Consider the following 27651-nt stretch of genomic DNA (forward strand, 5'->3'; position numbering starts at 1 on the left):
ATAAATCTGATAAAAGACTTGTGCTTTACTTTACTGCTGATATCAATAGATTTCGGAATTTTTTTGTGTACCAGGTGAGCATAAAATAACTTCCCATGGCAAATTTTAGAAACATTTATCATCTTGAGGGATTACTAAATATTACAAATTAAAAAAAAAAAGTTTCTTGTTTATACTCTGGCACAACCACCAGGTCAGAGAAATTTACAATAAATCATGAATGCAATCATTAATCATATTTAGCAGTCACAGGCTTGAACCACAGTCCATTCAAAGAGTGTGCTACTGCACTCTTTCTCATAACCACTCTGCTACATTTGGATCAATATTGAAACTTCTCTTCTAACTGCTTGTTTTAATTTGAATAAATTCAAAGGTTGTATTTTATAAATGTATTCTTTCAGGAAGCTCCACAACCAAAATTCATAGGGATTTAAATTGAAACTTTGTAGTGGTATTGAATAATAGAACTCTAGCCACTGAGATGACTATTGAATGCATTCTTAAGAAAAGTAGGTACATTGATGGAAATATGGTTCTGTCAAGTATGCCTCATAATGTCTAACGATATCCTGGCATATCTTTCTCCAGCTATTGTAACAAGTTTTGAGCCCTCCTCCCTAACTCATTCTTCCAAGAAAATGGATCAATGAAAAATAATGATATAAAGCTGTTCTCTGTATAAAATCTGCATTTAATGGATTGTTGCATGGATTAGCTAATATCAACAAAATTTAAATTCATCATAGGAAGTTATTTTATGCTTGACTCGCACAGTTTTTTTTTTTTTTTTAATTTCTCCATCTCCAATAATTTTGAAGTTTCTCATGTTAAAGACCAGCATAAGCTATATACATTTTTAAAAGTTTTAAATATAAGTGTTGCATATATGTCCAAAACACTTATTTAAAATATGCATATGCCTATTGCTAAATTGCATTTTATTTTAATTTACATTTTAATTCATACTTTCATCAGGCAAAAAAGATTTTTTTAGAAAGGACTAAAACAGTATATTTTTTGTTTACTTAATTTGTTCATTTTATGAAAAAATATATGGTGAACAAAAGTAGAGAAAAAACTTACAAATTGATAAAGGTCGAATTTTCAGACTGCTCATTAGGTAGCAGAGTGAGAAATCCTCACTTTTTTTTTTTACACACTTGTTTATAGGAGATAGACTCTAGTCCATGCGTATATCTTCTGTACACATTTGTAATATGTGCATATACAGATACTTAACAGTCTAATTCTTAGGATTTACTACTGTAGAAGGTAACACCAGTAACAGTTTATCATATCTGTGTTATCAGTCTGATGTGAATGCAGTTACCACTTATAGTATTTTGAGGAAGAAGAGCTTCGGATATCAGATTTTAGTCTTGCTGAGAATTATACATATTCAGCTTTTATCTTGTAAGTTCTTTTCCATATGTCACATAAACAAACTGTGGAATGAAATCTGAAATAGATAGCTAATGGTGTAGTTACGTGGGTTATAATTGTCCATGCCCACGAACCATAGAAATGCAATTGAACAGGATTAGAATCTACTCTCTGAGTCTCGAGTGTGTTTATTGCCCACATAGCAAAGTTGCAAACTAATAAGAAGGTTACGGTCTCTCGACCTGGTTTGCGGTGTGTTTGATCTGAATTTCGGGCATGGCGACGTGATGCATCTAAGATGAAAATTGTCTGTAAGGTGGCCTGGACTAGGCAGGCCAGTGCAGTTAATAGTACAAGCACTGTACTTTGATCCATTGTAAAGTGGCCACCAATGATGCTAAACATGGTATAAAGATAGAGTCCACTCTGTGCTACAATGAGAAGAATATTATCCAGTTCAACATTTTGATGAGGATTGAATTTCAGCTCCCTGACTTGAAACAGTGCTATGACTACAGCTAATGCTGTCATCAAATATAGTACAAGTTCAGTGATGCGTGCTTCCAAGACTGCCAAGTATTTGTAATCGGGTTTGCTGATGAGTACAAAAAAGAGGATTATACTAATGATAGATAACACCATCACAAGAATGCCAGTGAAGAGCCCCTTGTTGGCTTTGGCACAGTCCACTTGATAATGATGCCGATGTTTGGGTGTCACAGAGGATGATGACTGAACACTTGCATTATCAGTAGCTTTACTGTTGCGAGATTTTCCTATATTTTTCCACATTATATATAAGATAGCAGCACAGATGAGGCTATATTCAATTGTGCATGGGAAGAGGAAATGGCTAGCCTCTTGGACAAGCTCACCCATGATATTGGATCGACGACACTCATGATTTGATAAAACGCCATTATCAGCTCCACCCTTGACACTGACATGATTATTTGAGAGAGTGTGTAGACCTATTATGGTATCTTCTGGAATTAAAATTTAAAAAATAATTAATTTCAAATAACAAATACTCCAATAAATAACAATTTTAAAGTTTTAATCAGATACTAGAAGAATTGTTAATTGTATATGGTTTACCTCAGTTTAAATTTATTCAGCATGTTTTTTTTCCCCCTAACATATGGATTATAAATATGCATGGCCCATGCATTTTTTGTAACTGTGTCTCTTCAGTTTAGTTCAGAAGTATGAAAGCTGCACGGGTGCAGCATTCATACTTCCACAGGCAGTGGAAGCCTTGCAGAAACTGTAAATCTGAGACAATGAGAAATGTGTAAGATTTTTTTATTTGTCTTTGATGAAAAAATCTGGGTATTGTTGGAAAAAATAATTTAAAATGACACCTTTAAGATAAAGACTCAATGTAAAAAGCATACAAGATTGAAATAGCATGGATGAGCAACGAGAGCACCTAAGGAAGCGCTTAACACTTTTGCTGCTGGCTTTTCCAGTGACCTTTTTTGACCCAAGATTGAATCAGTCTGGATTGGAGAGGGCAGACGTTTTTGGACTTTCTTCTCATTATACTTAATTAGACAGCCTCTGGTGAAAGTTGCTTGACAAAAATATGTGATTTTTCTTCTGTCAAATTGGAAGAAAAAGTTCTAAAGTAGGTGGTTTACCTCCAATTGGATTAAACATCCAATGCCACATATTTGTGTAATGAAACAGTGAACATGTTAAAAGAGAAGGGCAATGACTAAGGAAAATGTGATGAAACCAAATAAAGGATGATGTGCAGAGAGCTGGGCAGGACCGGAAGACAAAAGAATGACTGGTAAGATAAAAAGAAATGGTAACAACTGATTCACTTGACCAAATGTATTGGAACAGTAGACAGACAGTGAATGAGTGATTGAACAAGACATCTCATAGGAAGCCCATCAGTTTGCCAACTTTACTGTATAATTACTGATTATTCAATTAAAAATATCACATTTGAATATTTTTAGTTGTAATGTATTATTTCTTCAAATTTAATTTTCCTGTGTAAATGGACTTGATGTTCTTTGCAGGTATCCCTCAGCAATTGTGGTTTTCCTTTTTTTTTTTTTTTTTTTTTGTATTCCCTCATACTCCCTTATTTCACCTATAATAATGTTTGATATACTGTACTTGTAAAACAAAATATAAAAGTGTTTACATATTAATAGTGTATTGTATATGTGTGTGTATATATATATATATATATATATCCTGGGGGACACTTGATTAGATACACTTGACCTTTACATGAATTGGAGCACTCCTTCAGTAACAGCATTACATGTACCGCCCAATATAAAACTTGCGGGCAGATACATAGAGATGCTGTGTACGTGTAATTCGGTGTGAAGTGTAATTCGATACAAGAATGGGCAAGATGAAAGATTTCAGTAACTTTGAATATACCGTGGTTGTTGATGCTGGACACTTCAGTATGAGTATCTCAGATCTGCATTCCTGCTGGAGTTTTTACATACTACAGTGTCCTGTGTATTGAGATTGGTCCAATAACTAAATAATATCAAAAACAGCAAAGCTACAATCAGTAAAATAGCAACCCAGCACAACAGTGGTAACCAAAGAGACATTTCAGATTGCATAGCTCATCATACCTTGTAATGGAGTTATAAAACCTCATCCTTGTAATAGGTAAGATTTTTGCAGCCAACAGCTGAACCAGATTCCACTCTTGTCAGCAAAAAAAAAAAGAAAAGAAAAGAAAGAAGGCATAGTGCTGCAGTGGGCTCAGGAACACCAACACTAGATAGTTGAAGACTGGAAAAACACAGTCTGGTCTGATGGATCCTGATTCCTGCTGTTTCACATTGATGGCTATTTTTGCCATATTCTTTTAAAAGAATATGGCAAAAATAGCATGAGTTGTGGACCAGACCCATGCTGGCAGGTGTCAACAATGCAGGCTGATGGTGACAGTGTAATGGTGCAGAGGGTGGTTTGATGATACACATTGGATCCCTTCATACCTACCAGTGGAGCAACATTTGGATGCCAGAAGTTATCAGGAAAATTGTTTCTAATCAGGAGCTCCCTTTTTGGCTGCAGTGTATCCATCTGCAAGTGGGTTCTTCCAGCAGAATAATGCACCATGTGCAGGTTCGAATCCCACCTCGAGCTGGGATCAGAGTAAAATGCAAAAACTTTTGGATGTGCATTATGGCCACAGAAGCTGACGCACCAACAACTAACAAAAAAAAAAAAAAAAAAAAAAAATGCACCATGCCTCATGGCCAGAATTGTACAGAATTGGTTTCAGGAACGTGAGAGTGAATTCAACCTGCTGTGGCAGAATCTCCAGTCATCAGATTGACATAAAATCAGTATATGCTGGTTAAAAACATCATCCGTGTACTTCTAAAATCATAACATAAACTGATTTTATTTGAAAAAAAAAATAAATAAATAAATAACAGTGGTAGATGTAACACAAACTGCTCTCCTATAGCCAGTTGTTCTACACAGCTAAATGCACATACTGAAGAACGATCACACATTACTGTTGTTTTTTATTCTTTTCTTCAAATAAAATCAGTTTACATTCATTTTAGAACAATGACCTTTTTAGACCAAAAATGAAAAACAACTTTCACGCTTAAAAAAAAAGCAGTTAGATAAAATTAGGTAAAATTTAAATTTAGAAATTTTAAAATCTCAATGGTAATACTTAGTCCAATTTTAACAACTAATTCAAATTCCAGTCCAAATATGACAAAAGAGATCTAAACAACAAATAACCTGAGCCTAAAAATAAGAAGATAGACCAAGTGCCTTTTAATTGAAATTTCCTGTATACAAAGTACATTAATTAATAGATGGTAATAGAGGCATGTGATGCAAGCATATGAGCTTATGTAGCATCAGCCAAAAAAATATATAAATAAAAAAAAATAAAAATAAATTAACACAACCATTTCCTCTAAAAGTTTGATCAGTTAATCCTTGAATTTATTTAAGCTATCAACTTCCAAAACGACAGATGGAAGTTTGTTCCAGCAATTAACCACCCACTGGCTAAAGGCAAATTTCTGCACATCTATTATACAACTGCCTTTCCTCAATTGGAATTTATGCCCCCTTAGATTCGTAATCTGAGGAAGTGGAAGAATCCCATCAGAATTCGGCATGCTCAACCCATTCAAGTCCTTATTCACCTCAATCAGATCACCATGCAGATGCCTAGTCTCCAGCCGCTGCAATTTGCAGAACTTAAGCCTCTCGTGGTAAGAGGAACCCCTCATTTCCCTCACCAATCTTGTTGCACTTCTCTGTACACGCTCAAGCAAATCTACATCCTTCCTAAAATGAGGCCTCCAGACCTGTATGCAGTACTCAAGGTGTGTCCTGACCATTACCTTATACAAAGGGATAATCACCTCATTTCCCTGCTAGCAAAATTCCTATATATCATTGACAAAACCCCATGACCTGCCCTGGCAGCCTGTCTGCATTGCTCAGAAAACTTCATATCTGACTGCACAGTTACTCCCAGGTCTTTTTCATTTTCTACCACCCTAAGTGTAGTACCACACATTTGGTACGTTCCTCTGGGGTTACTTCTACCCATAAGCAGTACTTTGCATTTGTCAATGTTAAACTTCAGTTGCTACTTCTCAGCCCATTTTCCCAAATTTTCTAGATCCTGTTGCAGTAGCACACTGCCATTACTGTCATTAACAACCTTGCCAACCTTTGTATCATCTGCAAACTTCGACACTAAGCCTGATATACCTTCATCAATATCATTGATAAATATACAAAACAACATGGGCCCAACACCGAACCCTGTGGGACTCCACTAATAACATTGGTCCATGAAGAGCAGTGTCCATTGATTACCACCCTCTGTCTTCTCCCACTCAACCACCCTTTTATCAATGTAGCAACTTACCCTTAATACTATTCTGTTCCAAATTGAACAGTAGTCTTCCATGTGCAACAGTGTCAATAGCTTTCTTGAAATCCAAGTATATGATATCAAAATAATTTTTTGCATTCAATTCTTTTGTAACCACATCATAGCATTTAATCAAATTTGTTAGACAGGACTTTCCCTTAACAAACCCATGCTGTGTCTGAATTATTGCTGCAGTCTTGTGTAGATGATCCTGCAATGCATATTAAACCTGTGGCTCCATTATTTTACCTGGAACAGAATTTAAACTATTATTATTATTATTATTAGCTATATAGTGCAAGGAAGCCTGAGGCTTATGCTGCACCAGCCAAAAAAAAAAAACTTCTGAATTACCCTGAGGGAGAGAGAAATAGAAGGGAAGGGAATCGCCAAGAAAGAGAAGAATGATGATATCCAGCTCAGGACCCTGGGTGTGCCAAGCCCATACCAGATGGGAGCCCCTGGGGTTAATCTTAGCCACTGCAAAAAATTGATATTTATATGCATAAACACTACTAATCATGTCACCCACATTTTTATTTTTTCCTCGTAATTCCAAATTCAGATTACTTAATTTACTGGTAAAATCTACCAAAAAAAAAAAAAAAAAGCCAGATTACATAACCACTCCCTATCTTGCAGCTGCTGATAATCATCTCCCCTTTGATCAACAAACTTTTTAATTTCATTCAGCAAATTTTGAAATCTCTATAGAAACTTACTCCGACTCAGCCACCTCACATCTGTGTGTAATATCAGATCTGGTTCATTTTCATTGAGTTGCATTTTGAAAAGTCTCCTTTTGAAGAGATTGTCCTCTGATGGAATTTGCAATTTTGAAAGCCATGTCCATAACACTTTTAGTATTTAATCTTTTGCTGGCTAACACTTGTTGGTGGATGATACAGTGGTAAATCAAAATATCTGGGAATTCATCATTCTTTTGGCACAATGCGATGAATCGGTTAAGATGCCCCATCATTGTTTTAGCTCCATCTGTTGTTATTGATACGAGCTTAAATAGTGGTAATTAATTTTTTTAAATAAAATTTTTGAATGCATTAAATATATCAAGACCTCTAGTTCTTTCTTTTAACAAAATCCATACGAATAAAATTGAGCAATTGAGCTGTATCACTGATGTCTGTAGATTCATCCAGTTGTAAATAAAAGGACACACCATTAGCGATATGAGCATGCAATTGTTCGCTCACATCTTTACTCATTTTTTCAATGCGTTGCGTCAAAGTATTTAGAGGTAATTGCAGATCTTGAAGAGCACTTATAATTTCATTTTTGTTCTTAAAATTTTGAAAAAGAGAATCTGTTATTTCTAAAAATGCATCTTTGTTGAATTGACCTCAGAAAATGGTTTGTATTTTTTGCAAAAAGATGACTCACTTTAAATGATGCTACAGTTACTGCTTTTCATTGTAAATTAGGTGTCACGAAGAAATTTTGTTGTGCAAATAATCTGGATTTAAGTTCTTTTAATATATTCTTTCTACGGTCACTATTAGGCAGAAAATCCGATTGGCATTTACCATGCAGTGCGTTGAAGTGCCTTTCTAAATTTCCTTTTTTCGGGTATAGCCACAGAAGCATTGCAAATCAAACAACATTTTTCTTTTATCATTACAAAAGAGTATTCTAGTTGCCAATCTTGATGAAAATATGTTTTACTCTTTTTGGTAGTATTCATTTTAAATCAAATTAATGTATAAGTACTGTCCAGTTATTAATATTAAGTAAGCTAAATAAGAATTCTATATATACACTATGCTCTCCACAACGAACTGCGTGGATTTTCCCTAGACAACCTAGCGGCTGCACGGTGACAAGGGTAGTCACGTGGTCAAAGGATTGGTGATAATCGCATGCAGTGGAGCCCTTAATCGTAATAAAACATTTAGATTTTGACTAATCTATTATTATTAGCCATATGGTGCAAGCAAGCCTGAGGCTTCTGCTGCATCAGGAAAAAAAGAAAAACTTTCTGAATTACCCTGAGAGAGAAAACAAGAGTCAGAAGTAGAAGGGAATCACCAAGAAAGAGAAGAATGATGATATCCAGCTCAGGATCCTGGGTGTGCCAAGCCCATACTCACTAGATGTGAGCCCCTGGGGACCTTTTTTTATATATATTTAAAATTCATTGTGATTGACCAAAATTAAAGCAGCGATCGACTTGCTGGCCACCCTGGTTTAAAACATCCTGAATATTTTATTTAACTGTAATTAGTCACCTCAGTACAAAAACACAATACTTACACTGGTTGTTTGCTAGCATTATGAAACAATGTGCTGACAGATGCAATATATATTGAGTCATTAAAAAGAATGGTACAGCAATTTCCAAAATACAGATGATTTCAGCAATTCTGAAATCATCTGTATTTTTCAATAAGACCACAAACTGCACTTTTTTTTTAACTTGGAAATCTTCATTTTATGGTCTGAAGGTATGCTAAGATACACACAGTGATGTCATAGTCTTAATGGTCAAGTCTTTAGCTAAAGATAAAGATATGCCCATTATAGACGGCACATAATTGAGGAAACAAAAAAGGCAGTTGCTGAATTAAACACAGAGTAAGCTGTAATTCCAGGATGCCTTAGCCAACTGCAGCCATTAGATATCTCAATTAACAAACCCTTTAAAGTATTCATGTGTGAGGAGTGCACCAAAGGGAAGAAGGCACTATTATGATTTGACACCAACAGTGCAAATGAAGCGACCAACCATTTTCTGGTGAGGGGCGTGCACGTGTATAAAAAATTAGTGGAAATTAGAGAAACATGAGACAACTGCACCTTTCAAGAAATGCAGAATCAAGTAAGTCCCTGATGATCTTAAGATGATCCACTCTTTGAACAAAGTGAAAGTTCCAATATCAATAACAACCAATGTGACAACAGCGATGACAAACTATTGGCCTCGTATGATGGGTTTGTTTGTTATTGTTATTTGGTTTTTAGGAGCATTAGCAACTAAGGCCATATTGCTCCGGGATATGCGGTGGTCATTCCCTGACCTTTCCACATCCTCCGTATTTGGTGGTGACGGGCTCAAACCCCGGTTTAATCAAGAAGCATGTGCTACGCACTGCTGCTCCTTTCCACCTGGCTACGGCGGCATCCACATGATGAGTAAAAGCTTTGTTCTTCACAAACAAAATTTGAAATTTTGTTTATTAAGAATTTGTGTTTCAATAAATTGAATAAAATTTTTTTTTTTTTCCAAAATCTTACCATCCAGAAATGTGACAGGTACCAAAATTGTTACTGCTTTGAGATGCTGACTCTAATTGACCAACCTGAAGTGGATCCATTTTTTTTTGGAGGGTCAAAAATAACATTTTTAGGTATATAATGCAGTATTAGTAATAGCAAATCATGCAAGAAAGCAAGCTTCTACAGCATCAGCACAAAAAAAAAAGAACCATTTCAAGTGTCCATACCTCCAATAGTTAGCATTAGCATTAATATACGCATATGATGCAAGAAAGCAAGCTTATGCAGCATCAGCCAAAAAAAAAAAAAAAAAAAAAAAACAACGCTCCCATTTCACACCTCCATTCGTTCCAAGTACCTGTCCAGCTCAGCCTTAAATTTCTTTAGGCTGTCAACTTCCACAACAAAGGATGGAAGTCTGTTCCACCAACCAACCACCCGCTGGCTAAAGGCAAACTTCTGTACATCTATCCTACATCTGTCTTTGCTCAATTTGAATTTATGCCCTCTCAGGTGATTATTCTGAGCAAGAGGGAGAATTCCATCAGCAGTAAGCATGCTCAAGCCATTCAAGGCTTTATACACCTCAATCAGATCACCTTGCAGGTGTCTAGTCTTGCAGGTCTCCAGGCACTGTAATTTGCAAAATTTAATCCTTTCTTCATAAGAGCAACCCTTTGTACCATTCACTCATTTTGTTGCTCTTCCCTGTACTCATTCCAGCAGCTCTACATCCCTCTTAAAATGAGGCCTCCAGACCTGTATACAGTACTCAAGGTATGGCCTGACCATTGCCTTATATAAGGGGATAATCACCTCCTTATCCCTGCTAGAAAAATTCCTGTATATCATTGACACTACTCCCCATATTCCAATGAGACGCTATGAGCTACTCTTGCAGACCATCTGCACTGCTCAGAAAACTTCATATCTGCCTTTACAATTACCCCAAGGTCCTTTTCATTCTCTATCACTGTCACTGTAGTACCACACAGTTGATACATTACTCTGGGGTTACTGCTTCCCATATGTAGTACTTTACATTTGTCAATGTTAAACTTCATTTGCCACATCTCAGCCCATCTGCTCAACTTTTCTAGATCTTGTTGCAGCAGCGTACTGTCATTAGTGTCCTTAACAACCCTGCCAACCTTTGTATCTTCTGCAAACTTGGACATTGAGCTTGATATACCATCATCAATATCATTTATAAATACAGAAAACAACAATGGACCCAATACTGAACCCTGAGGGACTCCACTAATAATATTAGTTCACGATGAGCAGTGTCCATTGATTACCACTCTCTGTCTTCTCCCACTCAACCATCCCTTTATTCATAGCAGTAATTTGCCTCCAATGCCACACTGCTCCAATTTGTGCAGCAGTCTTCCATGTGCAACAGTATCAAAAGCCTTTCTAAGATCCAAATATATGATATCAAAGTTATTCCCTACACCCAGTTCCTTTGTGACCACATCATAGTATCCAATCAAATTGGTCAGGCAAGACTTTCCCTTAACAAAACCATGCTGTGTCCGACCTAACTGGTCTGTAATTGCTCATGTCCCTCTTTGTGAATTGAGGATACATTTGCACATCTCCTGTCCGTGGGGACTTTCCCTGAATCCAAGGATGCTCTCATAATTATATCTAAGGTAATATTAGTTCCTTTGCTGCCTCCATTAATATAACTGGATAGATCCCATCCACCTCAGGGGCCTTTCTATGTTTAACTTCAACAATTTCTCCTCCACTTTGCTCTCAGTTATCCCAAAATCATTAGCACCCTGTTACAATTCGATAAACTTTTGGCATTTTCTTTCCTTAATAACTCCTCCTGTGTGAATGTAGATGCAAAATTCTTATTCGGTTTGTTTGCTGTCTGAGCAGGATCATCAACAGTCGAACCATCAATATCAAGTGGACCAATCTGATTCATCCCCTTCCTTTTAGAGTTTATATAAGTAAAGAAATCATTGCTGTTTTTCTTAGTATCCCGTGCCAAAGATTTCTTGTAATCTGCCTTTGCTTGCCTAATTTCCTTTGTGACTTGATTACAGATAGCTTATATCTGCCATAGGCTTCTATGTCATCTGATAATTTATATGCATCCCATGCATTTTTCTTCTCTACCACAAGTCTCATTAGTTCATTTGACAACCATTTAGGCCTAAACCTTGAACAATATTTCTTAATAGGTATGAAAATTCTAGTAGCTTCTATGACTAATTCCTTGAATGTTTCCCACTTAGAATTTGCTGCTGGTAACACTATCAGTTGGTCCCACTGTACAGAATTTAAAAACTGTCTCAGACCACTGTAGTCACCTTTAGGAAGCAAAAACCCTTTCCTTTACCCCTGATGGTTTATATCTTTGAGTAAATCCCACATCAGTACACTATGATCACTGCCACCTAGTGGTTCCTTTATCTGCAAATTCTTAATACACAAATGATCACGGCTGATAACCAGATCAAGGGTATTACCCTCTCTGGTTGCCTCTCAAACATGCTGCTGTAGAAAACAATCATCCAGTAAATCCACAAAAGTCTTGCTAGTGTGCAAGTGACCAAACCACAAGTTCTAGTCAATACCTGGGAAGTAAAAATCTCCCATTATATGACATTCTGATTTACTAGTCCACTCTATTTTTCTGTACAATTGTTTATTGTTCTCATTTGAATCATTAGCCCTATAACACACTCCTACTCTTATTTTTGCTTTCCCAGTGCTTATGTCACACCAAACTGACTGAACATTGCACCTATCTGTGTCAACTGGATGCACTTCCTTTGATTTTATGTTTTTCTTAATTAGCAGCATAACCCCTCCTCCCTTTCTGTACACACTGTACTCCCCATATTCCAATTCCGAATTCCTAATATCTGTGTGGCACCACGTCTCTGATATCCCAACAAAATCCATCTTTGATGTCTTGACCAACGCTTCAAATTCATCAAATTTATTTACTATACTTCTAGCATTGCTGTACATGCAACTATTCTTATTCTTAGTTACCCTAATGCATCCCACGTATTTATTTGTTTCATGATGACTGCCATCAATCCCTGAAACCCCCAGCACCCCTCGCTCCAGGCCACTGCTCACTCTAATAGAAGTTATGCAAGAATCACTTTCACCTCTGCCTAAAGCTACTCTTAAACTCAGTCTGTGAATCCCCTCAAGGTAACAGTTTTCCGACCCACCTAACACCGCCTCGATAGCATCAGCAAACATTCTTGCACCCTAACTATTTAAGTGTATCCCATACCTGTAGAAGTAGTCTCTCCTGTTAACAAGCACAGACCACACTGAAAAAAATTCTACACCATGAGCCTTGCACAATCCCTCCAGAGTCGAATTGATTGACAAGGCTCTTACCATATACTCCCTCCTATTGTGTCTTGGCAGAATTGCAGACACGATGATTGATCATAGAGTTAGTATTACCATTAGTTGAGGCATATGATGCAAGGAAGCAAGCTTATACAGCATCAGCCAAAAAAAAAAAAAAACCCTTTCCCATTTCACCCATCCGGTCACTCCTCCAAATGTTTGTCTAGTTCAGCCTTAAATGCAATGGATTCTTTTAATTCCTTAATGTTTCAGTGGATTCTTACATTGTCTTTTATGTTTTAACATTTGTTTTTAAAGTGTTTAAAGGATGGACTCTTTGCTTCAAAGCATTTAAATTTTTAAAGTATGGACTTATTGTCTTCTCGCACTCAAAGATTTGGGTTGGTGATTCAATGTTATTTTGGGGTCTACAGGCCACCGATTCAATAGTGTATTGGATCATTGATTCTGTCTAAGAGTGTGATGAATTCATGTAAGTTATTTACGTAGTTAATTCAAAAACAGAGTATCAGTGGCACCTCCATAGCCAGGTGGGTAGGAGCAGCAGTGCATAGCACGCACTTCTTGATTAGACTGGGGTTCGAGCCCGTGACCACCAAATATGGAGGATGCGGAAAGGTCAGGGAATGACCACCACATATCCCCGGAGCAATATGGCCTTAGTTGCTAATGCTCCTAAAAACCAAACAACAAACAGAGTATCAGCACAGAAGTGTTCTGCAAGATATCATAGAGGTAATTCCTCCTTTTTTAACTAATAAATAAAGTACATTAAATTTTTCACAAATCATGAAACATATAAGTGTTGGTAAGGAATATACAAAAACTTTAAAGATGTAAGATATTTAAGATACTTAAGTACTTACCTTCTCTCAAAACTTTGACTGGATAAGTTACTGTAGAATTTGAATTGCCAAGAGTTAGAATTCCATGCTTAGTTTCTTGTACCAGTACATGTAGCCAAACACAAAGGTTAGTTGCTATCATGTGCATCAAGCCAAAACGAGCAAAAGACTTGTATTTATTTATAGCCACCTAAAGAATTAATAAAAGTGAAACTATTTTTCTGATGAATATAAACTGCCATTCAAAAACAGTATTGAAAAAAAAAAAAACAAAAAAAAAATTGGTTTTAAAAAGTATAAGCAGAAAAATATTTTGTTCCAAAAACTCACCACCCAGGGGAACAGTGGTGACAGAAACCTATGCAAATTCATAAAATTTGACAATTCACACCTGGGATGAGCTATCTGCTCCCTGTTTTAAGTAAAGCAGCAATTTAGAAGTGGACTCTTTGACTGGGCTGACAACAGTCAAAAGGTTCAAACATTTTATGAGAGAACATCATATAACTTGGCAAACATGACTTGGCAAAGGTAGCACATTAATGTTGTTGACCTGAAATTTCCCCCTGTGACTGTGAATGCTAAAGCAGCTACACAGTCCTCCCTGTGTAGCTGCTTTAGCATTCTTTGAATCATTTTAAATTCTAAATTTGAATGCAGTCAGCCTGTTCCTAAGACAAGCCCCAGGGCATGAGAACTTTAATTATGATTATCTTTATGTATTTGATTCAACCAAATAATAAAGATAATAAATAAAGAATAATAAAGAAATGTTCCAATATTTTACAGTAAAAGAAATTTTACAAATTTGTAAAATTGTATTTTACAAATTCCCCAGAAGGAATAACCCATTCCTGTGCATTTCATAATCCTAAAAAAATAAGAGCCATTTTTTCTCTATTTAGAAATGATATACAAAAGTAATTTCATGTGTGGCTGTTGTGTGGTCTTAAAATATTCTTATTTCATATTTATAGCTACAACTGTTTTAATGAACTTAATTGTAAAAATATATAAATTGCATTTTGCATGTACTGTTAATTGTACAGGCCAATCTTTCAAAACAAAAATACTGTTTTATTCAAATACCACAAATGACAAAGAATTATCATTTGATCTTCCATTAATACAGTATAAGATAAACAGTTTTAGATATAGTATTTTTCCTAGAATCTACAGTAACATTTTATAGTTCACTGGAGTGAGGCAGATTTCCCTCTTTGTACTGAGGAGCATCCAACCTTTTAGGCTAGGGAGCCAAAACAGATAAACTTTTGCAAGTTGAGCACCATTTGGGTTTTTTCAGCAAGCAGGTTATGAGGTGCAAGATAATTTCCTTACCACTAATCATTTATTTTTTGATATATAATTTAACTTCTGTTATCTACATTTGTATTTATAGGTTTTTCTTTTATATTAGTCTGTAATCAAGTCAAAGGAGGCAAGGCAAACAAATGCAGATTATGAGAAATCATTGGCAAAGACTTCTTTACTTGTGTAAACGCTAGAAGGAAGATGATGAATCAAATTAGTCTATTTGATATCGATGGTTCAACTGTTGATCCTGCTCAGATTGCTGACAAACTGAATGAGTTTGCATCTACATTCACACATAAGGAATTCTTTAGTGAAGTGAATAATAGAAGAGTATCTAAAATGACTTTATAATAACAGAAGAAAGTGAAAGAGAAATTATTGAAGTGAAAAATAAGAAAAGCACCTGGGGTGGATGGGACTGCTATCCAATTATATTAAGGAAGGCGAGTAGCAAAGGAAATAAGCAAACCCTTAGCCATAATTATGAGAGCATCCTTAGATGTGTGAAAATATCCCTATTTCATAAAGGATGATACGAGTAATTACAGGCCTGTTAGTTTAACTTCAGTTCCAGGGAAAACAATTGAGTTACTGGTAAAAGGAATAATGCAAGACCATCTAGATAAGATTGCAGTTGTACTTCAGACAAAACATGGGTTTGTTAAGGGGGAAATCTTATGTGACCAATTTTATTGGATATTCAGATGCAGTCAAAAAGGAACTGGATGCAAAAAAATAATTTTTGATATTGTATACTTGGATTTCAGGAAACTTTTTGATGCTCTTTCATCAAAGTTTATTGCCTGTACAAATTGGGGCAGTGTGGCATTAAGGGCAAGTCATTAAGGCTGTCAACATGACTGTAGGCTGCACAATGTGAAGGAATGGGCCACACAAGACCCACAGGTTGAACATCCTTGCTCTAGTGCTTCTATAGGATGATTCATAATTATCATTAATATTCATGATAACACAAATATCAATATTAAAATTTACTATCTTCTAATCATACTAATTCTTTTGCTATCAGATTATATAATCAAGTAATTATGATAAGTAATTATAAAAATTATAATAAATAATGAAAAGTAGCACAAGTGTGCCAGCGGCTTTGAGATTTGAATATGATTTTGATATAAATACAGGGTTGTTAAAATTAAAATATCCCTATGTAGAGGGCTCTGGAGCGAGTTCTAAGGCTCGTACTGAAGAGAAATTTGGCCAAAGGGTACACTAAAGAATGCACTCTTCATTTATTGGAAAAAAAAATTAGTTACAAAATTTGTCACTGTATGGCACATAACTATCTTAGTTACGATTATACGATACGTTATTTGCATAATTGTAAGTAATTGTCACAGCACCACTACTCAATCCATTTAATCTACTGTACTATATAAAAGCAAAGCAATCTTTTCAAAATCATACAGTAGATGTTTGCCTGCACCACAGCAGCAATGCCAACAATGTTGCAGGAAAAGGCACTATTAGTGAAGCTGTACTATCAGAACAGCAACAGTGCAGCTGTGGTTACCAGAGAATTCCAGCATCAGAAGCGCATAAGGAATGGACCTATGACTGTTTGTGCTGTCTGTAAAATAATTGCAAAATTCGAAGTGACAGGACATCTTGGTGTTCAACCAGGTAGAGGTCAAAAACGAGTGGACTCCTCTCGCGTTGAAGATGTGGCTATGGCTGTAGTGGATTTATCAAGTCAATCTCCATGTGGTAGCACAAGTTTGCCAACTGTTTCTCGTGAAGTGGACATGCCGTATTCCACTGTAAGGCTAGTAATACGTCAGGTGTTGTGGTACTATCCTTACAAGATGCACATGATACAGCAGCTAAAGCATGGTGATGCAGATATTCATTTCACATATGCACTTCAGTTTCTGGTGTGAATGACAGTGGATATCACTTTGGCCATGAAACATCCTTTGGAGTGATGAAGCTCGCTTCTGTTTAAATGGACAAGTGGATATGCACAACTGTCGCATTTGGGCAACAGAAAACCCTCGAGTTATCCAAGAGGTCCCGTTGCATTCTCCTAAAGTGACAGTGTAGTGTGCATTTATGGCCACGTTTTTTTGAATAGGTAACACCGACTGGACTTCGCACTTGTTCTGTCAGTGGACAGCGATATTATGAAATGTTGGCAAATTTTGCAATACCAGAGCTGCAACAATGTGGGTGCCTTCAGGATACCATATTCATGCAAGATGGTGTGCCACCCCACATCCACCATTGTGCCCAAAGATTGCTAAGGCAACACTTTAGATGAACGGGTCATCAGCTGTTGTTTCTAGACATCTTGGTTTTTGATGTGAAACATCTTTTGCAGCACCTACTGTACTACATTTTTGGATTGAAGCAAAACCAATTGGTAATGAAAATTTCAGATGGAAATGACATCTCATGCCTGCTACTTACTCTACCAAATCAACGTGACTGCATTAGCATCATTTTAGGAAGCATTAGTGTCATTAATAATTTAGGACTGCATTAGTGTCATTTTGTGAAACAGAAATGATGTAATTTGCATCATTTCCATTTCAAATTTTCTGCAAAGATGTTTTCACATTAAACATCTTTCATGCATACAGGGTACACATGCTTTTTTGTCCAGAAAACAGAAATTGGCTACAGAATATACACTCACAGACGCAATATACTGACACCTCACAGTCTTAGTTGATTTAGCACTTAATAATCCCACAGGAACCCTAAGAGTAGCAGCCTTTAGCAATTAAAGAATAATGCAAGATCATATCAGCAGTGGGCATGCTATGAGCCTTCCCTGATGGCAGATAGCATGTTGATGTTTCAAGTGCAAGCTCCCTTTGTTTCTGGCTTGAAAATGTCATGTGATCATTCATCTTTAGTGAAGTCTGCTGGAGAAGCCATATCATGCTAGTGATGTAAGTTGAGATCCATGTGCATGTTCTGATAATATAAGTGGCTATGCATTGCAGTGTACACTGTGCTGCCACTTTATTAGTACACCCCCTGCTGTGCACACAAATGGTTTGTCCCACAACGTTGCGTCACATGACCACAGTTATGGAGATAAATGCAGCAGAACAACCTTTCTAGTATCAGTTAAGCGTACAAACCGTAGCAAGACTGGGGAAAAGGAGTGATCTAACGGACTTCAAATGTGGCATGGTAGTAGGTGCAAGACATTCTGGACAAAGCATCTCTGAAATGGCAGTTCTAAATTTTTCATGCACCACAGTTTCAAGGGTGTATCAAGAATGGTGCAACGAACAGAAAACATCCCCTCGACAGCACTCCCATGGAAGAAAATCGCTTGTTAATGAGAGAAGTCAGAGGAGGAGGGCTACAATTGTGCCAGCAAACAGAGGAGCCACAATGTCACACATCACGTCAGAATACCTTGGTGCACAGAACAAACTATCGTAACAGACCGCTAGTCGCACTTTGTCATGAATGGGCTACAACAGCCAATGGCCACATCACATACCTTTGTTATCAATGAAGAAAAAAGAGATGCCTCCTGTAGGCGCAGCAACACTAGCACTGGACTATCAAGGATTGGAAAACAGGTGCTTGGTCTGACGAGTCGGAAGTTCCTGGTGCATCATGTTGATGGAAGGCTCAGAATTTGGCGAAAACAACATGAATCCATGGACCCATCATGTCTGACAACTACTGTGCAAGGTGATGGGGGCAGTGTTATGGTGTGGGGAATGTTTTCTTGGCAGACGTTGGGTCCATTGATACCCATAGATTCACGTCTGAATGCCACATCGTACCTAAACATTGTTGCTGACCAAGTGCATCCGTTCGTGTTGACAGTTTATCCTCAGGCAGATGGTTACTTCCAGCAGGATAATGCATCAGTGCACAAAGCTTGAATCACTATGGAATGGCAGGAACATGAAAATGACTTCTTTGCTGCAGTGGCCCGCTCAGTCCGCAGATGGCAATCCTATTGAACATCTTTGGGATGAGCTGTAAAGGGCTGTTCGCTGCAGGCCTACACCTCCATCGAATCCGAAGGAACTGCGTGACACACTCGTGTCTGCATGGTACTTCATTCCTGCACAACATTTTCAGCATCTTGTTCAATCCATGCCTAGATGAATTCAGGCTGTTTTGAAGGCTAAAGGAGGCTCAACATGCTACTAGGTACTACTAGATGTACCTAATAAAGTGGCAGCACATGGTATGTGTTAGCAACAGTGAATTCACCACTTTCAACATCTCATAGAAGTGGGCTCACATCTGGTGAGTATGGGCTTTGCACACCCAGGGTCCTGAGCTGGATATAATCATTCTCTCTTTTTTTGTGATTCCCTCCTACTTCTCTCTCTCTCTCTCTCTCTCTCTCTCTCTCTCTCTCTTTCTCTCTCTCTCTCTCTCTCTCTCTCTCTCTCTCAGGGTACTCAATTTTTTTTTTTTTTGGCTGGTGCAGCATAAGCCTCAGGCTTCCTTGCACCATATAGCTAATAATAATAATAATAATAAGTGTTATGTGGAAATTTGCCTGCACCGAGTCATTCATCATCATGATTGTTGCATTTTAATAGCATGATGTGCTTGTTGATGTCATGGAAAGGTGCGGTGGGCTGATGACTAATTTTGCACTGTTTTCCCTGCTTGTAAATTTGCATTCCTCGAAGCATTTCCCATAAATAACTTGCAAGTAGTAAACATTTCACTTGCAGGTAATCCTGTGAACAGAAACTACACTGCAGCACAGGAGCAGTCCCAAGAAATTTTGTAGGAGACTGGGAGCTGAAACAGTGGTCCAGGGAATCATTAAGCCTTAATCATCAGGTAACAATAAAAAAAAAAATCCATGTAATTTTTACCATAAGTGGAAGGCTACATTCCCTCTTTGCCCTCACCTGGGACTGCCCCTACTGCAGCATGCTGCACATTGAATTTAATAAATCTATCATATACTGCATTTTGAAGTTGAATAACAGTACTTACCCTGGAATTTAAAAAGATGAAATACATTTGGATGAAAGTAAAGGCCATCCTTGTTGTTGGAGTGAGTCCATAGAGGATATTGTAGCAGTGAGAATCTACCTCAAGTTCAAAGAATTGACCAAACTCTAGTCCAGAATAAATCATGCTTCCAATTCCAAATGCTACAAGGATAAGAGGGGAAAAAGTCATTATCTCAAAAATTAAGCTTATTAAAGATTTCAGTTTGTGTTTGTAATTTGAACTCCTTTTGAGAAGAAAAGGGAAAAAAAATTCCCAATTCCTATTCATCTTTGTAAAGAAATCTTAGTAATATCTGTCATAGATTAACGAGTGGTATAGTGGATAGCATTAATACTCTTTTACATTATGTGAAATGGCCTAGTTTCAATTCCCATCACTGGTTGAATTTGGGGAACACTTCCCATTGGGATAAGTGGAAAATTTTGAGAGAGAGAGAGAGAGAAGGGATTTCCTCATGCAACACTTGTCTAAGATCTACTAACTTTTTCATGGTAGAATTAGTCAGTCTCAGGTGAAGGTTCCAGAGTTTTTCTCTATGAACAGTGGTATATCATCATAATGGTACAGCTGCACCATATGATGATACACCACAGTTTTTAGACCACCTGGGGCCAAAAAATCCCCATAAAATTGAGAAAGTTAAATAAAAAATAAATTTTTGTACTGGGTTAAGCTTGTGTTAAGCCACTTTCCATGAAACTTAATTTTTACCCTACAAACAGGAAACTGACCACAAGTATACACACGGTTGGTTGTTATAGGGTTTTAGGCACATCAGCAACTTAAACCATACTGTGCTGTATGTAATATGTCTATAAATTGCATGTATTCTGTAGATGATTTGCTGTTTGCTGGATGAAGAACCCAAGTGCCCTGAAGAAAAACCATGCTACACTTGCCTGAAACCAACTAACAGGCATGCTGTGAGAAAGACCCAAAAAAATTCCTCACGTCATTGGCACAATTTAAACTTGTCTTTTTCACCTGGAATGGGGAGGACGGTAATTATACAAACTGTGCTACCCACGGGAGTAGTAAACACATGGCTCACAGACAAATATATACTGAGAATTATGTCCTTTTGTGTTTGACCAACTTGTAAAAACTTTGGTACAGAGCATTATTAATGAGCTCTATGTTCATTTTTTAGTACCTAGTGCTTTTATTAAAAGTAGAAGGAAGGTGTTAAATTGCATTAGATCACTTGATGCCTATGGGTTACTGTTGATGGTCCTGCTCAGGTTGCAGACAATTTGAATAGGTATTTTGCATATACAGTACATTCACAAGAGGAATTCTTTAAGGAAGGGGAGACCAAAGGTTTATCAGACTAATGAGGAACTAAATGACTAATGACTTTTTGATAGCCGAAAGGAAAGTGGAGGAGAAAATTTTGAGGGTGGACATAAAAAAGGTACCTGGGGTAGATAGAATCTATCCAGATATATTAAGGGAGGTAAGCAAACCCTTAGCCATAATTATGAGAGCATCCTTGAAATCAGGGGAGGGTCCCTTTGGACTGGATATGTGTGTGATGGTATCCCCAATTCATAAAGGGGATCAAAAAGCAGCATAATTACAGATCGAACATGTGTGGGATGCTCCTGGACATTTCATGACAACAGCCAACTGCTTAGTCAGTGAGCTAAGGTCTCCTCTGTGGAAGAATGGGATTTGTACCCATGGAATATAATAGTCACCCTTATATTGATCATGGTTCACCACTGTGAAGCCTGTTTAGCTGCTGGAAGGATCATCTGCCATACTGATGTCATGTGACCATATTTTCGAGCCGCTTTTATCGACTTGTAAACATTCGCACTAATGACATTAAGTATAGGAGATCTGTGGATTTACTTAACAAGTACAGGTCAATGTTGGAAAAAAGTCAAGAGTTATGGTTCAATTTGAAAGTGTCCAATTCTGCCCAGACATGAAAGAAGGGAGTATATGATGAGAGCGTTGTCAGTCAATTTGGCCCTGGAGAAACTGTGGAAGGCTCATGGGGAAGAATTTTTTTGCACTGTGGTCTGTGCTTCCTAACAGGAGAGACTGCTTCTAAAGGGAAGGGATACATTTACAGTTGTGAACAAAAAAACTGCATAACTTCTGAATTTTGCAAATAATGTTTTGCACTGCATTGTAGGTTGCAGAAATGTTCGAAATGCATTTGTTAGATGGGATATATCTCTCTGTGAGTGAAATATAATAAAAAAACTCCATCTGATATACCTAATTGTCATAAATATCTTCCTAAAGGGTAAAATGCATAACGGAAATATGAGAAATCATACAAATGGCAATCATATCAACCAAACATGCATTTCATTGCATTTACATCTACAAACTGCACAGGGAAATAAAGTGGATGAGTAAATCAGATTGTATTATAATGGGGGATTCCCAGATACTGAATGGAACTTATGGGTTAGTTCAGTGGTTTTCAACCAGGGTGCCGCAACAACATTCCAGGGGTGCTACGTAATTTGGGTTTAAGTGTTACTTACAAACTTCTTATTATTTTTTAATTTATATGTTTATTTCATTATAAAAAGGTATACAGTATCTTTTTAATTTTGTAGTGATCTATAATTGATGTTTACTTAGTACCTCTATATAAAGAATAAAATTATATTCAGTATATATATAATTTGTATTACGAAATGTAATTTTTATAATTATATTATTGTAATAGATATCATTTAACATATATATTTTTTAATATTATATATATATACAGGGTTATTCACTACCAGTGTGACAAACTTGCAGGAGGTGTAGGGGGCACAAAGACGAATCGGAATCACATAGCATTGCAGGGTCCGGAATGCCTTCATCATGCGGTAGAGGGCGTTGAACGGGAGGTTGCGTGAACAGCGATCCCGATGGAAGTCAGCATTTGCGAACCGTTTCGGTTGAAGAAACCAAGTAGCAAAAGTCTTCCAGAGTGGATAATCCGCAGGCTCCAATGATTGGATGCGTTGCAGATGGTATGAACTCATTTGGTTTGTTCACAGTATCCTCCATACAGTGGATTGGGAAATACCCAATCGTTGGCCTATCGCTCGAGTATTCATACTCGGATTGCCTTCTGCAAGACATTCTCCTCATTGTCTGGCATCCTCGTCGTTCGCTCTCGATTCATGGTACCTGTCGTGAAACAACCAGTCTCACGTAACCTGTGCACACGTGTGAAAATTGTATGATGAGGAGCACGCCTGTGCGGGAAACGTTCCTGGTACAAGCGCAGAGTGGTGCACCCTTTACAGTCCGCAGCTCCATATGCGAAGTGCATGTCGGCCAGTTCAACGTTTGAATACTCGTCCATCCTACTGCCTCGGGAACCGGTTCGCAAATGCTGACTTCCAGCAGGATTGCTGTTCACGCGACCTCCCATTCAACATTCTCTACCGCATGACGAAGGCATTTTGGACCCTGCAATGCTATGTGATTCCGATTCATCTTTGTGCCCCCTACACCTGCTGCAAGTTTGTCGCAGCCTGTATATATATTCAGGGCGATTCATTACCAGTGCGACAAACTTGCAGGAGGTGTAGGGGGCACAAAGACAAATCGGAATCACATAGCATTGCAGGGTTCGAAATGCCTTTGTCGTGAGGTAGAGGACATTGAACGGGAACAGCGATCAGGTCGTGTGAACAGCGATCCCGCTGGAAGTCAGCATTTGCGAACTGGTTCCCAAGGCAGTAGGATGGACGAGTATTCAAACGTTGAACTGGCCGACATGCACCTCACGTATGGAGCTGTGGACTGTAATGGGCGTGCCACTCTGTGCTTGTACCAGGAACGTTTCCCGCACAGGCGTGCTCCTCATCATACGATTTTCGCACGTGTGCACAGAAGGTTACGTGAGACTGGTTGTTTCACGAGAGGTACCATGAATCGAGAGCGAACGACAAGGACGCCAGGCAATGAGGAGAATGTCCTACGTCTTGCAGAAGGCAATCCGAGTACGAGTACTCGAGCGATAGGCCAACGATTGGGTATTTCCCAATTCACTGTAGGGAGGTTACTGTGAACAAACCAAATGAGTTCATACCATCTGCAATGCGTCCAATCATTGGAGCCTGCGGAGGACTTTTGCTACTTGGTTTCTTCATCAGAAACGGTTTGCAAATGCTGACTTCCAGCGGGATCGCTGTTTATGCGATCTCCCGTTCAACGTCCTCTACCGCATGACGAAGGCATTTCAGACCCTGCAAGGCTATGTGATTCTGATTCGTCTTTGTGCCCCCTACACCTCCTGCAATTTTGTCGCACTGGTAGTGAATCACCCTATATATATAGACACACAGAATCAGATCTAACAGGCAGAAAATTCAGTAGGTGTGCCGCAAAATAAAATAAATTACTTAGGGATGCTGTTATTAAAAAAAGGATGAAAACCACTGGAACCACTCGCACATAGCAAGGCTTTTTTAAATTTATCGGATGATTGTTTTCTACAGCAGAATGTTCAAGAGGCAACCAGAGGGAGTAATACTCTTGATCGGATTACCGGAAGTGATTCTTCATGCATTAAAAATCTGCAGATAAAAGAACCACTTGGTGACAGTGATCACAGTGGGATTTACTCAAAGATGCAATAACCATCAGGGGTAAAGGGAAGGAATTTTGCTTTTGTAAAGGAGACTATAATAGTCTCAGAGATTTTTTATATTCTCTACAGTGGAACCAACTGATGATGTTGCCAACAGCAAATTCTAAATGGGAAGCTTTCTAAGAATTAATCTAGGAAGCTACTAGACTTTTCATACCAACTAAGATATATTGTTCAAGGTTAAGGACGAAATGGATGTCAGATGAACTAATCAGACTCATGGCAGAGAAGAAAAATGCAAGGGATGCATCTCAACTAGCAGATGACACAGAAGCCTGTGATAGATATAAGCTGGTCTGTAATCAAGTCACAAAGGAGGTTAGACAGGCAAAGACAGATTATGAGAAATCCTTGCCAAAAGATGCAAAGAATTCTTTACTTATGTAAACTCTAGAAGGAAGGGGATAAATCAGATTGGTCCACTTGATACTGATGGTTCGACTGTTGATGATCCTGCTCAGGTAGCTAACAGACTAAATGAGTATATTGCATCCACATTCACATGAGGAGATACTCAAGGAGGGGAATGCCAGAAGTTTATCGAATTCTGGCAGGGAGCTAAATGATCTTGTAATGAGCATAGTGTAGGAGAAATTGTTGAAGTTAAACATAAGAAAGGCACCTGGGGTGGATGGGATCTATCCAGTATATTAAAGGAGGCAGCAAAGGGAGTAAGCAAACCCTTAGCCACTATTATGAGATCTCTGGATTCAGGGAAAGTCCCAACAGACTGGAGATGTGCAAATGCATCCCCAATTCACAATGGGCATCAAAAAGCGAAACAAGTAATTACAGACCTGTTAGTTTAACTTCTGTTCCGGGGAAATAAATGGAAGAGTTAAAGAAGCACTGCAGGATCATCTAGACAAGAGTGCAGTTATAGTTAAGACACAGCATGGGTTTGTTAAGGGGAAGACTTGTCTGTCCAATTTGATTAGATATTATGATGTGGTCACAAAGGAACGGAATGCAAAAAATAAATTTGGATATCATATACTTGGATTTTAGGAAAGCTTTCGATACTGTTGCATATGGAAGACTTCTGTACAAACTGAAAAGGTATGGCATTAATGGCAAATTGCTGCCATGGATAAAGGGGTTGTTGAGTGGGAGAAGACACATGGACAATCAATGGACATTGCTCTTCGTGGACTAATGTTATTACTGGAATCCACCAGGGTTCAGCGTTAGGGTCATTGTTTTCTGTCCAAGTTTACAGACGATACGACGGTTGACAGGGTTTTTAATGACAGTAAAGAAAGTATGTTACTGCAATTGGATCTAGATAAGTTGGGCAAATGGGCTGAGAAGTGGCAACTGAAGTTTAACATTAACAAATACGGCATGTGGGTAGTAATAACCCCAGAGTAACATATCAAAGGTGTGGAACTAAACTCAGTGTAGTGGAGAATGAAAAGACCTGGGGGTAATGCGCAGTCAGATATGGAGTTTTCTGTTCAGTGCAAACAGTCTGCAACAGTTACTCATGATGTCTTGTCATTGATATACAGGAAGTTTTATAGCAAGGATAAGGAAATGATTATCCCCGTGTATATATATACAGCAATGGTCAGGCTACACCTTGAGTACTGCATACAGACTCTCATTTTAAGAAGGATGTAGAGCTGCTGGAACGAGTACAGAGAAGGCTATAAAATATTTAAGGGCAAAGGCCTCATGCTACGAATTAGAATGACTAACGTATAGGTTAGTGCAAAAGCATCTATTTAATTAATTAATTAATTTAACTACTTTAGTAGATGGCTACATTAAAATGATGCTTTTGCACTAACCTGTATGCTAGTACAGTGAAGGGCAACGACATTGGTGATGGGAACAAGGGTTGTTCTTACGAAGAAAGGCTTCAGTTCTGCAAATTGCAGCATCTGGAGACTAGGCACCTGCCAAGTGATCTTGAATGGTTTGAGCAAGCTCAGTGCTGATGGGATTCTTCCTCTTTCCCAGATTATTCACCTGCGGGGACATAAATTAAAATTGAGGAAAGATAGCTGTAGAATAGATGTGCGGAAATTTTCCTTTAGCCAGCAGGTGGCTGAGTGCTGGAACAAACTTCCATGTTGTTGTAGAAGTTGACAGCTTAAATAAATTCAAGGTAGAACTGGACAAACATTTGTAGGAAATGGTGTGTTCCATCATATGCCTCTATTAATGCTAATGCTAATTCTAATCTATTCTGTAATGTGGCCTTTTTGGTAATTCTTATACAATACCTATAAATGTACCTTAAACCTGTCCAAAGTTTCTCACTGTCTTCTCATTTCATCGTTATTTCTATGGTACACCACCATAACAAATTTTTTCCTGTTTCATCACATGCTGCACGAATTACAATACCGTTTTCTGCATGTTCTGTTAATTTTGTAGAGCAGCGTAGAAGATATCTAGCACTGGTAAAACAATCGAAATCATGTCATACTGCTGAAAGCGTCTTTGAATGAACGATGTTAAAAGATCAGTGGTAAATACTTTCAAACAAGTTTTCATCGGATCTAATTTACGTCGATATGTTTCTCGTGGGTTTTATCATCAGCCATTTTCAATCCACTGCAGAATGAAGGCCTCTCCAGCAACTTTCCAATTCTTTCTGTTTTGTGCAATGGCCATCCATTTACTACCCACAAACTGATGAATTTCATCTGTCCATCTCCGTCGTTGTCTTCCAGGTTTTCTTCTAGCTCCTCTTGGGTACCATTCTGTTATTCTCTTAGTCCATCTGTCATCCTATCTTCGAGCTATGTGTCCTGCCCAAGACCATTTTAGTTCTTTAGTTTTCATAAGAATGTCCTTTACTTGAGTTTGCTGCCTAATCCATGTGTTTCTCTTGTTATCTAACAGTCTGATTCCCAATATAATTCGTTCCATTCTTCGCTGTGTAATTCTCAGCTTCTCTTCCATTCTTTTGGAGAGTGCACAAGTTTCACTTCCATAAGTCGTGGTGGTGAGTATACATTGGTTCATTATTTTAC

General features: G+C 37.9%; 1 protein-coding gene across 1 annotated transcript in view; it reads right to left on the reverse strand.

Annotated features, from left to right (window-relative positions):
• Positions 1-1392: 1392 nt before the first annotated feature.
• Positions 1393-27651, reverse strand: part of LOC150079680 (proton channel OtopLc-like) — a 52297-nt gene continuing 26038 nt past the window's right edge. Inside the window, exons 6-8 of the mRNA XM_090383165.1 lie at positions 20023-20183; positions 13765-13933; positions 1393-2372 (exon numbers count right to left, since the gene is read on the reverse strand). Coding sequence (XP_090239291.1) covers positions 1393-2372; positions 13765-13933; positions 20023-20183 — 1310 coding nt within the window. The remainder of the gene's footprint in view (positions 2373-13764; positions 13934-20022; positions 20184-27651) is intronic.

This window comes from Mastigoproctus giganteus, chromosome 10 (assembly GCF_048544385.1).
Source record: "Mastigoproctus giganteus isolate SK-2022 chromosome 10, ASM4854438v1, whole genome shotgun sequence".
NCBI classification, from domain to species: domain Eukaryota; kingdom Metazoa; phylum Arthropoda; class Arachnida; order Uropygi; family Thelyphonidae; genus Mastigoproctus; species Mastigoproctus giganteus.